This window comes from Schistosoma mansoni, chromosome 1 (assembly GCF_000237925.1).
Source record: "Schistosoma mansoni strain Puerto Rico chromosome 1, complete genome".
Classification (NCBI taxonomy): Eukaryota; Metazoa; Platyhelminthes; class Trematoda; order Strigeidida; family Schistosomatidae; genus Schistosoma; species Schistosoma mansoni.
Genome location: NC_031495.1, coordinates 696,311 through 711,331, shown reverse-complemented (window position 1 = coordinate 711,331; position 15,021 = coordinate 696,311). Strand labels below are relative to the sequence as shown.

At 37.7% G+C, this 15,021-nt stretch overlaps 1 protein-coding gene across 1 annotated transcript in view; it reads right to left on the bottom strand.

Annotated features, from left to right (window-relative positions):
* Smp_092950 (hypothetical protein) overlaps positions 1-15,021 on the bottom strand; it is a gene marked incomplete at its 5' end in the record, with an annotated part of 52,215 nt that overhangs the window by 25,820 nt on the left and 11,374 nt on the right. Inside the window, 4 exons of the mRNA XM_018792910.1 lie at positions 3,165-3,644; positions 10,155-10,211; positions 11,240-11,539; positions 13,969-14,418. Coding sequence (XP_018647475.1) covers positions 3,165-3,644; positions 10,155-10,211; positions 11,240-11,539; positions 13,969-14,418 — 1,287 coding nt within the window. The remainder of the gene's footprint in view (positions 1-3,164; positions 3,645-10,154; positions 10,212-11,239; positions 11,540-13,968; positions 14,419-15,021) is intronic.

The following is a 15,021-nucleotide window of genomic DNA, read 5'->3' as shown; positions in this document are numbered from 1 at the left end:
CTGAATAGCTCAGTTGTAACGTCGCTGACTGTGAAACTGGGTTACACAGGATCGAATCCGTCAAGAAGCATCAGTTCCCCAAAGATTACAGGTACACCTTGCTAACAAGTGCCAAATGGCACGAGAATCAGCTTCAAAGTTTCCTGTCGACTACCTTTAACCCCCATCTTAAACCACTATGTCACATAAATTGTATGTATTTTACATAACTCTGTGACATTTCGAAATCAATTTCAATGACTAAGGCGGTTTGCAGTTGATAAACAGTATTGAAATCAAATGCATCATTTTTATTCTGTGAATTCTGACATTCTAGCTTTATCTAAATTTATCTGAAGGCATTGATATTTTCCAGTGAATAACCTCACATCTGTAATAGTCATTTATAACAATTTTGTAGATAAAAACTGATTACGTGAGCGTGTGAGCGTGAAATAATAATACGAGAAGCAATTCAGTTAGCAAAAGTACAACCAGAAAGAATTCCTTCAGTTAAAGAAGTTACGTTAATTTTTATGCAGAAAGCAAAGAAAAGTTACAGGAGGATAACCACTAGTTTCTATTCTGAGCCATATCTGATAATATTTCTAGCCAGTGTTGTTCCGTCTCTAGGACCTCAACCAAAGAGTCGTGAAGATCCAACAGAAGCTGGTCCTGTACATCTTTATTTCATACCATGACACCACGTCATACACTAACAACCTCTCCGTATTTTCCAACTAGTCCCAGCGTCGGTAAATAATGCACCATGTGGAATTCTCTGGGACGACATTCGTAGAACATGTCCAAGTCACCGAAATTGATGTTTCAAGATAGTGACACCAATTGAATTATCGTCTCTGCACCCGAGCCATGCCGAGCCTCTGCATCACTAACATGGTGTCGCCACTGGATGTCAGCAATCCTTCGGAGACAACGATGATCAAACACAGAGAGCCGTTTAACATCCTCAACTCGGAGGCCACATTTCACAAAAATAGAGTAAAACTGCTCTCACCGACGCGTTGTAGATCCCACCTAGACTAACATCATAAGGGCGTCAAAGATTTTCTGGATCGGCATAGGTCCCTCTGGCTTTTACTATACGTGAATCGATCTCATCACTAACACCACCACCAACACTTATGCAGCTTCCCAGATACACGAACTTCTCGACTACTTCTATCTACTCACCACCCAGGGTGTGTTGGATCAGGGTCCTGCCAGTCTTATAAAAGTACTTTGCACTTCGAAAGTTTAAAGCACATACCATACCTACGGACATTATTTGCCAACTGATTAAGTGCAGATTACATGGCTTGGGTATTATAGCACAGTAAGACAATATCATCCACATACTCAAGATCGAGAAGTCGTTCTCCAGGCAACATATCCAAACCAACATTACCTACATCCATCAGAGCTGTTTCCAGGATACTATCGATGGCAAATTTGAAGAGGAATAGTGAGATTGGGCAACCCTACCTAACCCCACTGCTTGGATGGAACAATGGAGAGAGGTAGTTGTATGTACTCACTCTGCCTGAGGTGTTTGTATGCAGGGCCTTTTAGATAATAATAAACTCCTCAGGCACACCCTTCTTCAATAGACAATCCCAGAGAACAGCCCTATCCAACGAATCGAGGGCGTCTGTAATGTCAAGAAGCGCTATGATTGTTGGCTAGTGTTCTAACATTTAGCGGGTTTTAAACAATCTACGAAGTATGAAGGAAGCCAATGGTTTGGACGCAATCGAGAGTAGACTTATTCCCGGTAGTTGTTGCAGAAACGACATGAACCCTTTTCAAAGATAGGGTTAACTGTCGACTTATTCGATGACGTTGGAACACTCTCTGGCTCCCGAACCTTTGTAAATAACACAGTAAGTTCCTTAGCGAGAAAGTCACCACAATCTCTAAAAAGGCCAGAGGTAGGTCATCTGGGCTCGGTGATTAGTAGCGCTTCAAAAGTTGGAGTTGGTTGCAGACTTCCACCTCATTTGGTGTATCAGTCGTCAAAGGCCATAGAGGGAGGGACAGTCTGATCGATGTTACTGGGGCAGCAGACCAGTTGAACTGCCCTTTAAAAACCTCTGCCCATCGTTCAAGATGTCGATAGATGTTAGTGATTGACATCCCATCATCTTTACAGATTGTTTTGCTCATACCATACATCTTGTTGCCAGTTCCTTGAAGGATAATTCTTAACGAGGTAAGGAAAAAGGAAAGTTGGCTAGTAGTGTTGTCGACTCACTTTCAAAGCCCATTAAAATGAGCAGTACGACTTCACCCTCAGATCTTACGTTTCTGCTTTTATTCTTACTGTTATATAACCAACCTGCCTCATACTGTACGACCCAAGGGAACGAGTATTCCAGGCAGTATAAGTCAGTAGGATAGTCATGATCGGCAAGCCCAACAACGACATTAAGTTATCAGCTACGATTAACAAGAATGATTGATGCTATTCAGTTACTTAAATTAAAGTATATACGACGGATTCAAACTTATGACTAGATCAATATTTACCTTAACAATATATAACTATTAATTTAGTTCAATAAATGAAAATGAAATCTAAAATTCATTTTAAAAAATATAATCACCAATAAGAATCATTCACCTTATAATTATCAATTGTATTATTCCATAGTAATCTATTTAATTGTCTCCAATTCCAGCTAAACACCTCAAAACAATCATTCATATCATATAATGATAAGAATGAAAATGATTTTTCATATTCAATACAATATGATGGTGATACATCTTTTAAACTCATTCGCTAAGTAAACTTTTATGTCAACATTTTATACAAAAGTTATTGATTGTGAACAACATGATCTCGAGTACTTTTATTGAGTGGACAGTCGTCAATTCGTGGTTGCTCATACAATGGAAGGATACTTCTTCTCGAGGTAACTAAATAGGAAAGTTGACTACTAGTGTTATCGGACCACTATCAAATCCCATTAAAATGAGCAGTACGACTTCCCCCCCCCCTCAGACCTTAACTTTCTATACGATAGATTCAAACTTATGACTAGATCAATATTTACCTTAACAAGACATAACTAATAATTTAGTTAAACCATTTACCTTATCATTGTCAATTGTATTATTCCATAGTAATCTATTTAATGTTCTCCAATTCCAGCTAAACACCTCATAACACTCATTATTACCATATAATGATGAATATGAGAAGGATTTTTCACATTCAATACAATAGGATGACGATGAGGATGACCGTAATAAAGTTTGATTATGTTGCATCATTTGATATGCTATAAATAAATGTCCAATACTTTTATCTAATTCATATAATGGCCAATGATAATAATAAGATTGTTTATCTTGTAAATCATTTGAATGGCTAATCATTGTTAAATTCAATTGATGAATAGCGCGAGAACATTCTTCTATTTTCATTGGATGGATTACATTCAATGATTTCAATGAATAAGATGAATATTGTACATCTAATAATCTAAGACATTTACGTAAATACCATAAACCTTTAATTTGATTCATTGTTAAATATATCATAGAATGATTACATAATGAATTATATAAACCAATTGGATTAAATAAATAATTAATTGTATGATAATTTTCTAATGTTGGAACAATATCATTCAAAATTAAATAAGGATTGTTAGTATCTAAGAGAAAAAAAGAACAATGAATGGTTATGAATTCAATTTCGACGAGACTATAATTTATGGACGAGACAATCAGAAGCGTTTGAGGGCTTGCAAGGTCATGGCGCCTACTTCAGTGCGTGATGCTCATGTATGATCGGTTTACAGAGGATTTTAGAGAAGACTTGACAATTAGGCGGCTACAACAAATGAGACTGCTAAGAAGTTCCTTTATTTGTGATTGTGGTAATTAAGGGAATTGTAGACTTTGTGCAGACTAACGTGATGTTATCCTCCGATGTAATATATGTTGAAGGAAGACTTTTGCTAGAAGAGCAACCTTTATCCAGAATTAGACTAACGCATATTATAATAATTGCCGCGAACTGTATAATAAAAGCACCAGTAACACTGGCTAAAATAATTGCAGATGTTACTGAAACTTTGGCTGTTCAGTGGTATGAGTATTGTAGGAACACATCCATAATAAAAATGATAAACTTACACACAAACAATAATGAAACTATGTGGTCGAGGCGGAGAGGGTTTTTGTGAACTTATCATGGCTTCACAGACCAACTATTATGGAGCCATATGGATGAGTTCCTCTACCTCATGCATTACGACTTTTGAACCTTTGAACCTCTTTCTAAGTTTTTGGATCATATGCCCCCAAATGGCCTGGTATGGACGAGAGTGGGGAGATTCCGCTCTCCCTCTCCAAATGCTCTCACATGACCACGCGTATATAGCCTCTGTCAGGGAAGTCTTACTCACTGACTTCTCGTGTCGTAGGTGTTGTTTACGAAATTGAGAGAGCGAAAGGCGAAAGTCCGGAGCTTCAACCGAGTTGATGTGCACGGAAAGTTCATCTAAGGGAGTAGGAAAACCCTGATCTCAAACCAATGGTGCACATGGCTGCCACTATCCTAAAGCAACAAATGGCGTATGAATCAATCGTTGGCTACAATCAATGTTTATGTTATGAGTGTTCTAGGCAAATATATGAATTTATTTAAAGAGGTTTTGTAGAAATACGCTTGATTTTCAAGTCTCACTCGTCGCACATCTCAATTGAGGCAGCAATGAACAGTTGTTTCGTTCTATTATGGAATCCATTGAAAGTAAAAATCCATGACCCCAACAGGGATCAAACTGAGGACGCTCAAGTCTGATAGAGAACCATTGACCATTAAAACCACTTCATCAGTGTCTAATTATACAATGCCAAATTCAATAAACTGGCGATATAGAGCGACCATCATTTAATGTCAATGGTGAAAAGTGTTTCACTCTTGATACATCTGAACTTCATCAGTTATGACTTTTCACTAGAACTTTAGGAACATCATGAAGTTACTAGTAAGCTGACTACAACGAATGCAAAGTACAAAATGATCCAATTTTCACAAGAAACCCTCAACTAGACTATAATTAAAGTACCATTAATGTAATAGCAATAGAAGTTGAACTTATCGATAATGTCCATAACTTTTACTGCCGTTACATTGAGGACACTAACATAATTGTCGAACAGAATATTGAAAAAGACAAGCTGTAAAAGTCAAGTCACTAACGAATTTAAGATGTTCCAGTGATTCCAGTAAGAGATTGTGACTGGTGGAGTTCAACCATATCAAGAGTAGTATAATTACTAACTGTATCAAATCATATTAAGTTATATTTTAAATTATTGACAACCTTAAATGTAACCTAATCATGTTTCATGGAAAATTCGACAATGACAAAGTATGATTATTGTAAATAAATAGTTATGCAATAGAAAGTAAAACACGTAACACATGTCCATTCTAGTCGATTTAGTCGATGAAAATCTATAGCCTCATTAATATATTTGCCAAGATGTAGACGACTCGAGTTGACACGCATGGCATTGATCGATCAAGTTGTAATGTGGCCACTAGTCTAGGTGGCTCGACACTGCGTGTACTATGTTGAGGTAAGATGGTGGTTGGAGGTGGTTAACAGGAAACCCTGGACCCGATCGATAGCATTCGATCAGCACTAAGAAGGACTTGACACGCATGACATTGATCACCACCCAGTGATCAATCAATTGTGATTACATCTCAGTCCTACAGGAGGTTGGTCGCGGCCCGAAAAGCTCAGTGGTTACGTCTCAGACTGTGAAGCTGAGTGACACGGGATCGAATCCGTCAAGGAGCATCAGTTCCCTCAAGATTACAGGTACACCTTGCTGACGAGTGCCAAGTAGCACGAACCCCGGGTCCAGGGTTTCCTGTTGACCACCTACAACCACCATCTTATCTCAACATAGTGCACGCAGTGTCGAGCCACCTAGACTAGCGGCCACATTGCAACTTGATCGACAGCATTCGATCGGCACTAAGAGGGACTTGACACGCATGACATTGATCACCACTCAGTGATCAATCAATTGTGATTACTCGACAACTATAGGAAAGAGTTAAAATGTTCTTATTTGAGCTCTGTAAATATATATCCACCCATTAATTTTCTTCAGTCATTTGATGACTAGCTTTTATGAACATATTTACCATAAATTCATGTACCTAGCTATGGAGTCACACTCTAATGGTATTAGGCGATTTCCTAAACCGAGGTAGATGAACCCGTGTTCGAAATTGAGAATTAGTGAATTGTGTAATAATGAAAACAAAATATCTATTATTGTCTAATCTATTGCCGTATGATGTGAACAATTTGTTACCATTATTATTATGATTACTATTATTATTTGAACACATAGCAATTAGTACAAGAAGGCACCAAATAGATATGCGCCACAAAAATCTCATTTGATATGTGTGAAGGCTGTGATAATGCCCAGGTGCCCAAACTGAAACAAGTGGTTTTCTTAGGGGGTCACAACTTTGACCTAAAAATCTGATCCACAAGGCATTGGAGCATCGTGAGGAAATGCAGTCTCATGGTAGCCGGTGACCAACGATTGATTCATACACCATTTGTTCGTTCAGGATACTGGAGCAGATGTGCACCACTGGTTTGGAATGAGGGTTTTCCAACTCCCCTAGGCGGCCGCGCCGTGTCTACCAACCCGGTTAAAGCGCCGGACATTCGCTTTTCGTCCTCTCAATTTCGTAAACAACAGTAGTTCCACGAGAAGGCAGTGAGTAGAACTTTTCTGGTAGAGGCTATATACGCGTGGCCATATGAGAGCATTTCGAGAGGGAGAGCTAACTCTCCCCACTCTCAGCCGTACCAGGACATTTGGGGAGAGATTACACTCTGTAGTTTGTACTACCATAGTATAACTTCAAATTTTACCTTATTAATACGAAAATAATCTTTCACTAATCTGTTCTCTCATAGATTGTTTATGTTAAGTATACAGTTTTTAAATGAGTTGTTCCAGTATTGTTGAAAATTGATTGTAAATTTTCAACTAGTTTACTACTACTTATTAACGATTTCATTTGATCCACACAACAACAAGAAAAAAGAAAGGTAATAATTATAAATTAAGGTGTGAAATGAATGAATCAATAAGAGACAATAGTACTACATGTAACCATACTATATATAGACAATTAAGCAAAGATATAAAAAGTTTATTGAGTAGTTTATTAATGGACACAATAGTAAAATGAGAAAAACAATTAGAGATGAAATGACTAATGTTTACCAATCTAATGTTTCTTATAATATTGTTTATTTATAGTAGTTCTTAATTTAATTATATTACACTTTTAAAGCACAATACACATATAAACACACTACAGTCAGCCAGTCAGTCAGTTATAACGTAGGACCAGGCACATTTATGCATCGGTCTAAGTTGCCACACCTCACTCATTAGCACAACAAGATCAACAATGAATTTATAGAAGCAGTTAATTTAGTGGTGGTAGTATATAAAAGATAGGTTGTATATAAGGATATAGTATAGGAAGGGAGTTATGAAGCAATTTTAATCTCAAGGTTTAAGGTAAGACAGAGAGTGCATACACCGACGCCATTGTGATCGACTCTCAGCTATGTCACACAGAGTCTCCAACCATCGGTTACGATAGTCACACGGACCCCAACCAGGTGGTCTGCATCTACCAACATGGCTCAGACTAGAAGTTAGTGACTTCAAGCACTGGTGCCACCTTTTGGTTTGGCCGCCACTAACTCTCTCCCAACCATTGTCAATACTAGTCAGCATAGCGCGTCATCGTAATCGGTGTTCAGGCATACGTAACACGTGGCCCAACCATCTCAGTTGATGGAGATTCACAACCTCATCAACTGATTTACTATCATTCCCTAATACCCTGTGTCTAAACTCACTATTAATTAGCCGGTGATCACAGCAGATGCGAGCAATATTTCTAAGACATCTGTGGTCAAATACTAGTAACTTATGAGTATCTTCTACTCTTAATGGCCATGTTTCACAGCCGTAAAGTAGAAATGAGCGAACTGCTGCGCAGTATTCTCTAAACACACTACAACAATCACATATTTAAGTCAGACCTCAAAATGGAATTTTAATTTCATATTATACCTAAGAAAGTATGGTATTTAACAATTATAGGGATGAATGATTACTATTTTTATAACTGCTACCAATATGGCCTGGTTAGCGTTTTTTTAGCGTTACAAGACAAGCTCCCTTGGAATCCTGTAGGCCAAAGGAGAAGAGGAAGACCAAAGACTACATTACGCCGAGAAATAGAGAGAGACATGAGAAGAATGAACAAAAAATGGATAGAACTAGAACAGAAGGCCCAGGACAGAGTGCGTTGGAGAGAGCTGGTCGGCGTCCTATGCTCCATTGGGAGTAACAGGCGTAAGTAAGTAAATACCAATATGGTCTGCATGATGAGTAAATATAATCCCCAATATTTTATTTACATCATTGATCAAAATTATATGCATTGTTGACTTAGTAGTTAAAGCATTTGGCTTTTATAAATTAGGTGAAAGGTTAAAAAAACTCCGTAACACACACTTCAGTTTGGAAATCCAGAAATTATATAAACATTTAGAATTACAGCTACGTGAATAAACTTTTACTCAATGTAAGATGACTGGCAGTAGTCAACAGGGAACTCTGTTTCTTCACTAATTTATCAACTGAAGGATTTAAGACACCAGAATACAGGAAAAACCTGACTCCATTAAACCACCAATGTAGTTATTGTAGTCTTTGTACAAAAATTAGACAATTTTAAGTGTCATAGTCACACTGAATCCCCTGGTATGCTTGAAAGTATTATTTTACTCGAAATAGTCTCATACGATCAATCACGAGTTTATAGCCCTTGCCATGAAAATTCCTAATCACTCACTTAAAGTGGCAGGAGTTGTTTTTATGAGGTTGAAAGGATGGAAAAGAGAACTTCTAAACCTTAAACCAGCTTGAGAGATACAGAGGGTCCACTAAGGGAAGTTGGGAAGTCTTGATTCAAAACCCAACGGTGCTCAGGGGCTAAAAGACTTATGGTGAAAGAATAGATTACCAACTTATTTTGGTCACTGAATACCACGACACTGCATTTCCTGATGTTACTCCATCGCCTTACAGATCAGACCTTGAGGTCAAATTATGAGCAATGTTTCTCTAAGGAAACCATCCACTTTGGTCTGTGTATTCGAGCAGTTTCCCAACATGCATATAAATTAATTGTAGAAATAACTGAAACAAATCTGAACTAGAATCCCTTATATACTCACAGATGAACAGAAAATCTGGTACTTTACAGACAGAAATAAACAAAGGTTCTTTCTGATGTATGAGAGTTACTCTGATCACTTTTTTTACATAAGTGGATTTGTATAAAGTAAGAAGCAAGAATATTATGAACAGACTATTAGTTTTCAAATTATCCCGCTTCTATAAAAATATATCTCGGCGAGACCTCATGATGTGTGCACTTTGCCCTCAAATGCCCTGGTACAGCCGAGAGTGGGGAGTGTCCGTTCTCCCTCTCCAAATGCTCTCACGTGGCCACGAGTATATAGCCTCTGCCAGGGAAGTCCTACTCACTGCCTTCTCGCACCACGGCTGTTGTTTAGGAAATTGAGAGGAAGAAAAGCGAATGTCCGGCGCTTTAACCGGATTGGTGGACGCAGAGCACCTACCTAGAGGAGTTGGAAAACCCTCGTTCCAAACCAATGGTGCACATCGGCTGGCTCCAGTATCCGGAAGGAACAAATGGTGTATGAACCAATCGTTGGTCACCGGCTACCATGAGACTGCATCTCCTCACGATGCTCCACTGCCTCATGGAGCATCGTGTGGGTGTGGGTGTGGCCCCTTAAGAAAACCACCTGCTTCAGTTTGGGCACCTGAGCAGTATCACAGCCCTCACACAAATCAATTGAGATTTGTGCGGCGCATATATATGTATCCGGTGCTTCCTGGTACCAATATTTATGTGTTCAAATAATAATAATAATAATAAATAGAAATACCTGGTTCACTCATATTTAAAATGCCAAATAAACATATTTTGTCTAAAAAGCAAACAAATTTTACAAAACACACAACTAATCATATATATTGGAATTATTTACCTTCAGTTGATGGGAAAAACTGTAAAAATATACCAAGTATAGTATGTTTTATAGCATCTGAAATGAAGAAAAACAGATATTTAGTAAAACGATTCAATTTTTCTCATGAATTGTAAAGTAGATTTACTTAAGAAGAAGCTAAACCACCATGGAAAACCTGGAAGCATTGGACGGCCGTTTCGTCCTATTGTGGTACTCCTCAGCAGTGCGCATCCACGATCCCGCAATTTAAGGACAAATATATCATTGTAGACCTTTTATCAAAATATTGAACCAATATTCAAGTTATCAAATTTCTTATCGACAAAAAGGTAGGAGGTATAAGAAGAATTGACGAAAAACATAAGCATGGCCATTTGCAAACCAGGAACAAACTGATATCAAGTCATAAGCTGAGTGAAGTATAAATAAACCTCTGATTAGATTAAATAAACGTAACTTATCAACCAAGTGTACAACTGTTCAAAGCATTACACTTGCACAGCCAATTATAAGACCATCACTAAGATCCTAGAACCACCACCATTGGATCCCGACACATTGGTCTAAAGGTTTAGTGTTCATGTGTGGACCGAAAATCATGTGTTTAATATATACATAATCTTTTGTACTAAGTTTTCGTCTGACTCATTAACTACTGTTATACGACCTATTATTCTTAATCTGTTGACAGTTTGTTACTTACAGTCTCCCTTACTCACAGCCACTTTTTGACTTGATCATAGTATAGTTGTTGCTTTTCACCTTATTGTGTGATGTGGTCGCATAGGTCTGTACATAAACGACATATGTTCGAAATATAATATTCGTGTAGTAGAGGCTGATTACTGACTTCTGGACTCAAGGAGTACAGTAGAGCAGAGAGAGAAGCTGCAGGGTCGCGAACCAATAAAGAATTAGCGATTGAATCAAAGTTACTGGTACTAGTTTGACGTGTAATTGGTCAAATCAGAGACACTGAGGTATAGAAATTGGGATTCTGATGGGTGGCTTTGTTACATGACAATATACAGGTACCATAAGTTATAACAAAGAGAGTTCATCAAATGAACAAAGTTATCTAATGATTTTTCAGTTTTACTTACTTGCCAATCGAGTAAAAAGGTTCATTGGATTGAAAACTTGATTAAATAGTTTATTATGTAATTTCGATGTTAAATTAACTGTATTCATGTTTTGTAATGATTTATTATTTTGTTCAATTTTATCAATAGGCGGTGGTAATTTCATTATGGCTGGTACTTTAGCATGAATATTTACAGTTGGATAAAAATGAGATTTATGTGGAGTTGGTGAATCGCTGTTTGTAACCTTGGAAGTATGACAATTAGTTGTTGTAGAATGATCATTGATATGATTTATAGAACGATACAGTATTGATCCAGCTAAAAGACATAAACAAAACTACATTATTCTAAAGGATTAAAAGTAATTAATTTCAGGGAAGTTCAACTGACTGCCTTCTCGTTAAGGGGGTGTTTTCTACGAAATTGAGAGAATAAAAAGCGAATATCCGGAGCTTCAACTGGGTTGGTGGACACGGAACATCCACCTAGAAGAGTTGGAAAACCCTCATTGCAAACCAATGGTGCACATGGGGTCCAGTATCCTGAAGGAACGAATGGTGTATGAATAAATTGTTGGTCATTGGCTACCATGGGACTGCATCTCCTCACGATGCTCCACTGCCTTGTGGATTAGACCTTTAGGTTAAAGTCTCCGGGTGTGGCCCCCTAAGAAAACCACCCGCTTCGGTTTGGGCACCCGAGCAGTACCATAGCCCTCACACAATTAAAATGAAATAACAATTTTTTTGTGTAGCGCATATATATCTGGTGTCCCCTTGTACCAATATTTATGTGTTCAAAAAAAACAAATAATAATAAATACAGCTTATGACTAACAAGGAATTTTCATCCAATGCACGCACATGATGTACAAACAATTATGTTGAACAAACCGTAATAAGATAACAACATATCAGTCAGTCATACACTAAACATGTAAACAAAAATAGATCGCTAACATTGAAAATTGGATATGACGGTCCCTACAATAAGACATAATCAATTGTTTACAGATTCACCACTTTGAAACATTCAGTCATGAGACTGAAATTCGTTCATCATATGAACTCTATCTAAAGTTTGATTACATCATTATCATTTTTGTTTCATTTATAACTGACTAGTTTCATTATTATCATTAATCTGTTTTCAGTTACTTTATTACATAATCATCTAATGTTTGTTAAATCTATGAATTCTAATCACTAGTTGAGTGTTCTGAAAATTCCCCCCCCCAAAAAAAACTATTTATTTATCTGAAACAAACAATTTTTCATAATTGAAATCATGAGTTAATCGAAGCTAGACCACCATCGAAAACCTGGAAGCACTGGACGGCCATTTCGTCCTATTGTGGGACTCCTCAGCAGTGCGCATCCACGATCCCGCCTTGCGAGCGAGATTCGAACCCAGGATCTACCAGTCTCGCTCCAGAGCACTTAACCGATAGACCACTGAGCCGGTATCCAACGGTGTTAATGTCTAACTTCAACCAATCCACGAAATTGAGCAACCATTCACCAATGTCTTCAGTGAGTTGTTATCTCGATTTTTCATCATCATTATTGTGCACCAATCTTTGTTTTCGATCTCTTTAAGAAATTCGTTCAATTAACTAAGATCTGTACAACTTAATAATATTATTATTCATTACAAACAAATATCATTGTAACTTAAGCACTTGATAAATTTATGAGGCATTACGATACAATAATACACTTCATTTTCTTGAGTATAACATGAGAACTTCGTTTAAACCCCCCCTTGCTCGTGAACTGAAGAGTAATACTATAAAGATGAAGCCTTCCATATTCTTGTGTGAAGAACCACTGGTCTTTTACATTTGTTGTGATATGGTATTTTAACATCATCTATATGTTGTTTACAAGTAAACTATTCCATGAAACAACAATGCATAATATGGTATTGAGAGACTTTAACAAGAATAAGAATGGTATGAATGAAGGTTTACAGAGAATATTTGAACAGAATAAACCATCTCACTGTTATATAAAAGCTAAAAATGTTGTCAGTGTTTTCCTGGCAAAAGTAGATGTGATTGCAAAATATAGTCTAGTATTGTAAGCGATAAACTTGGGACATCATCAAACGATAATTATCGTATCCGTGCTGAAGAAATGAATAAGATGTTTGAATCTTGAAAAACAAGCCCACAGACTGAACTTAGATCTGTGTAAGGGATGGGACGCTGCCCGGGTACATATCGTGTGGGGTGTGGCATCCTAAGAAAACCACTTGCTCCGGTTTGGGCATCCGGGCAGTATTCCAGCCCTCATACAAACCAAATGATTTGTGTGGCGCATATATACTTGGTGTCTTCTTGTAGCAATGTTTATGTCTTTAAATAAAATAAGTAGTACAAAATTGTCTCTTAGGCAGTTAGCTAATCAGAAGCGTTATAGAACCTTACACATGTCCATATCGGTCTAAGCCACCACACTAACACAACAAGACGAAATTATCAGGACAAATACAAGAAAGTATTAAAAGTATTAACAGAACAAATGATGGTAGTAAAAGCTACATATAAACAATATGGTTTAAGAAGAGAAGTAAAGAATAGTAAAACAAAAGAGTATCTGAAGATCCAACGGAAAACAAAGACTGAGTGCATCTGTGCCGTTGAGTCCGACTCTAATGTTACGCAACTCAAGACGCTTCTTTAGAGGACAACTAAACAACCATGGTTGTTATCATCCTAGAAATCAAAGACCGAAAAAACTCACCTGGACAAAATGGTTTGTGAAGCGCCTTCACAGGATCTATTTTCTCACAAAATTTGTTTTTATAATTATCATTGTGATTTTTTAAACTGTCTCCAGTGGTTGTTCGTTCCGAATATTTTTTAATTCGATCTCCCAATAATTTATGGTGGTGATCAGAAGAAGCGGTATCATCAGTGTGGTACATAGTCGAGGAATCCACAGATGAATCGCTGTTAGTAGAATCAATATTAGACAACTTGTCAACAATGTGTTTATGATCATGATCATCATTCTGATTGTTAGGATAATCTTCACTGGTCAAATCTGAATTAGTTAGTTTAATTTCAGGATCATATGTACTGATATTGACTATGTGATGATTGTTGTCTTCCGTTATCCCTGTAGTATCATACATACCATCATTACTACTAGTAGTATTCAATGAAGTTTGATCATCTTTACGCTCATTTTCTGTGTAGATAAAAAAAGGAGAAAGAGAATAAGAAAATGCTATAAACAATGATTAATATTTATTTTCCAGTTCCCGACCGTTGTTGCTACCTTGACGTGGTGGTCGGGCTTGCCTATCGTGATGAACCAATCGAGCTATACTGGCTGGAACAATCGTTCCTCAAGGTCCTACCATGCCAGACAGGTCGGTTGAAGAGCGGTATGACTAAAAGCAGCAAACCCAAGATCCGAAAGCGAAGTCGTACTGCTGACTATACAGAGGTGTGACAGCAGTAAGGTGTTTCCTTCAGACAACCAGCATAACAGCGATGCTACCTTCCCATAGGGAGGGGTGGGGTTAGAAAAGGTCGACCCTAAAAATGCACACCTCGCCTTATCCCACGGATATCCGTTCCTGGCTGAAACGTTCAAACAAGTACGGAGCTAACACGTAAACGACTCACAAAAAGGTCGTGTGTGACCGGCCTCAAGCAGTTGTACCTTTGGCACTGCGGTCACGCTCTCAGGTCATTAAGACCACTTCCAACCCGGTTTCCTTTTCAGGTACCTCTAGAAGAACCCTTCCACGGTGTGGACAACCGGGAAGTGATAACTGCCCTCATA